We start from the raw sequence: 3,614 nt of genomic DNA on the forward strand, positions 1-3,614 counted from the left end.
TCTGTATCTTGAAATGTTTCTTACAGTGTAATCAGTCTTAAATGAATGGCATTGCATGTTATCTTCTTTAGCCTTGAGCTAACACCATGTCTGTTCATTAAAATATATTATTCCATTTAAGTAAAAGGAAATACAATAAGAAAAGAAAAACAAAATTGTAAATAGGAACAAACTGGGGTAGCTGCTTTATGCAGAAAAAAAAGGACATTTATTTTTCCCACCAAAACTTTGATGCTAGTTGGTGCATTTACCAAGCACACACTTCTTTGAATTAAACATGTCAAATGCCATATTTTCCTGGCTTTGCTAAACAATTTCCTCAGTCTTCAGGTATTAATTTAAACATAGTGTCCTTTTTTTAAATTGACCTCTCCATTCGTTTTACAGTTATTCTCGCAAGTTTGTAGAACCAGCGATTGGCATGGGTGTTACAGAGGGAACCCGTTTGGACAAAACCAAGTTTTTGACACATGGAAATAGCTGCAGTCTGTGGCGAGCTAACGTCCATAATGAGACGGGAAAAGCCTCGTTCCTTGCAGAAATCCAAAGCCCTCCGTGTGAGCCGTGAGCCCAGATTTTTGCGGCGCCATGAAAACGCCACAATTATGTGAGACATTTGGGCATAACTTCTGTTGACGGCATCTTGAGCGAACTCTGTGCCGCTCACTGCTCCGTTCAAGTCGTCAAACCTTTCACCGTCGTCTTCCTCCCTTTTGCCCATCACCGCCACCATCCCCACCACCTTGGCCTGCCCGTTGACATCTACTTCTGCCACCCAGAAGCCATTATCTGGATTTTCCAGGTAGCTTGCTTGAATGTAGGCCATATCAGCACTTAGCCTCCCCATCATGTAGCGATCGTAGATGTCATGGCAGCAGTAATAAACAAAGCCAGCCCAAATACTGCCAAAGAGCAGAGCTTGAAAGTAGGAGCTACCTCCAAGGACATAGCCAGCCATGGAAATGCTCAAAGCAATGCCGACATGGTCTGGGTTGCTTATGGCCTTGAAAAATGCTGGATAAATATGTTCAAATATTCCATCGTGAAAGAGAGACATGACCACATGTTGATCTGATGGTCTGTATTCCCTGATGGAGAACTGAACTGAAAAGAAAAAGAGGGGAAGGGAAAAGAGACTCCGTGAGACTAATCTGCCTGTTTCTGTAACCACAAATTCCTGATGGATTTCACAATAAGCTCAACAACCTTAAATACTTTTAAAAAATCCTTAAATGTGCCTCTTTTTGCAAATAAGAATTTTCATTGTAATTAAAGTCTTTGCATTAATATAAAACATACATTTGCATGACAACCTGAGGTGAAATTCACAATTGAAATCATTAGACCCATTATTTCATTTTCAGATTCCAAGCAATGAGTCATTGCCTGTTGAAATACAATTATGTTTCAAATGTGCTGCTGATAAAAATCCAATAAAGGTGAGATCTTGAGGCAGCAAACAAAGGGTCTGAAGTTGCACCGAACAGTATGACATGTCATCTGCACATTTAAATGTAATATCCCCCTCTGGTGTTAGTAATCTTGATTATAATGAACTCCTCTAGCATGAAAAATAAATGAATTAAATAGCAGAAAAGAGTCAAACTTACGGTCGCTTTTGTTGGCCATGTTGACTCTTTCTTCTCGCTTTCTGCTCACACTAAAGGACTTAACACTGCTGCTACTGTGCCTGGATTTGTGCTACAGATTGTGATAATCAGCTGTGCATGAAAAAGACTGAACATATTCTGAGCATGCTCAACATGCACACACACACAGAAGGCCTTAGCCGACTTACGACCACTGATTATAAAAAGCATTGAAAAATGTGTGTACTAACCCACAGTTATACTGAGATGATATTGATTTGTGGAAGTGTGTTAAAAGTTTGATTGAAATTATTCACAGCAATGATTTGATTATAAAACATAGACTTTTTTTTTAAACCTAATTAGCTTAGTCAACAGAGTAAAGAACTCAATCATTGGGATTGTTTGGGAGAATGAGCACAGATCCTGAATAAATTAAGTTGCAAAACTGAGTAGAATGTAAATCCGACTCGGCTGAGGTTTTAATCCCTAGCCAGAAATGTTCCCAATGCACACGCTTCTCAGTGAAATAGAACATTATTCAAAAGATCAGAAAGTGCAACTGATATTATTCATTTTACACAGAAGAATGATTTAAAATATAAATTAAAAGCCTCTATTTCGGATAGTTTTGATGATTGTATTAAATCATCAGTTGATAAAAACTCAAAATGTTACGGTTAAGGTTTCATAAAATGAGTCAGAAATACAGATTACCTCATATAAAAATGGCAGCCTGCTCAAAAGTACTATATGTCCATTTTCTCTATAGTATATGCTCTAAGTAAACAGTTGTAGCTCATTTTCCATGATTTTCTGCATAAGGTGAGGTGGGGTGTAAGACAGAGGTATCAAGTAACAAAGTACAAATAATTTGTTACCTTACTTAAGTAGGAATTTTGGCTATCCATACTTTACTCGAGTAATTCTTTGCATCGGTGAGGTCACACCCCAATGTTTGATGAGAAGGTCTGACTAAGTCTCCACTCTATTTCATCCTAAATGTGTTCTACCAGGTTTAGGCCAGTCAAGTGAATCTACACCAGACTCTGCCATCCATGTCTTTATGGACCTTGCTTTTTTTTGCAGGTCCACAGTCATGTTAGAAGAGGAGGTCCCCCTCAAAACTGTTCAGCCAAAGTTGGGAGCATGGAATGATCCTTGTGTTCCTTTGACTGGAACTAAGGGGCCAAGCCTAGCTCTTGAAAAGCAACCCCATAATCTGATTTCCTGATGGAGAAACCCAATTATTGGGCTGTTCAGTGGGGCAGTGGGTAGCACTGCTGCCTTGCAGCAAGGAGGTTCTGGGTTTGATTCCCGGCTCAGGGTCTTTCTGAGCCGGGAATCGAGTTTGCATGTTCTCCCTGAGCATGTGTGGGTTCTCTCCGGGTACTCCGGCTTCCTCCTACAGTCCAAAAACATGACTGTTAGGTTAATTGGCTTCTCTAAATTGTCCTTAGGTGTGACTGTGTGTATGAATGGTTGTTTGTCTGTGTGTCTTTGTGTTGCCCTGCAATGGACTGGTGACCTGTCCAGGGTGTACCCCGCCTCTCGCCCATTCACTGCTGGAGATAGGCACCAGCACCCCTTGTGACTCCAATTGGGACAAGTGTGTCAGATAATGGATGGATGTAATCAATCTCCACCTTTCTGGAGTTAAGTGGATGGGTGCTTTACACCACTCCATCTGACAATTTGCATTGGACTTGAATTTAGGTGCTATGAGGTGATTGACTCTGCAAAAAGTTGTTGACTTTGCACTATGCTCTTCAGCATCCACTGACCCATCTCTATCAGTTTGGTACAGTTTGTACTTGTTGTTCCCAAGCACTTCCATTTTCTTATAATACCACTTACAGTTGACTTTGGAATATTTAGAAACGAAGAAATTTCATGAGTGGATTCAATGCACAGGTGGCATCCTATTCCAGTTCCAGACTGGAACTCCCTGAGCTCCTTAGAGTGACCCATTCTTTCAGAAATATCTATAAAAACAGCCTGCATGCCTGGGTGCTGTATTTCATA

At 40.4% G+C, this 3,614-nt stretch overlaps 1 protein-coding gene across 1 annotated transcript; it reads right to left on the bottom strand.

Moving 5' to 3' along the window:
• Positions 1-358: 358 nt before the first annotated feature.
• LOC107083706 (probable N-acetyltransferase CML5) lies at positions 359-1,629 on the bottom strand. Its single transcript, XM_015373128.1, has 2 exons — positions 1,611-1,629; positions 359-1,104 (listed from the first exon to the last, which is right to left on the bottom strand). The coding sequence occupies exons 1-2, from the start codon at positions 1,627-1,629 to the stop codon at positions 359-361; spliced, it is 765 nt and encodes a 254-aa protein (XP_015228614.1).
• Positions 1,630-3,614: the final 1,985 nt, after the last annotated feature.

The sequence above is a fragment of the Cyprinodon variegatus genome, unplaced genomic scaffold, assembly GCF_000732505.1.
Source record: "Cyprinodon variegatus isolate N-32 unplaced genomic scaffold, C_variegatus-1.0 Scaffold81, whole genome shotgun sequence".
In the NCBI taxonomy this organism is placed as follows: Eukaryota; Metazoa; Chordata; class Actinopteri; order Cyprinodontiformes; family Cyprinodontidae; genus Cyprinodon; species Cyprinodon variegatus.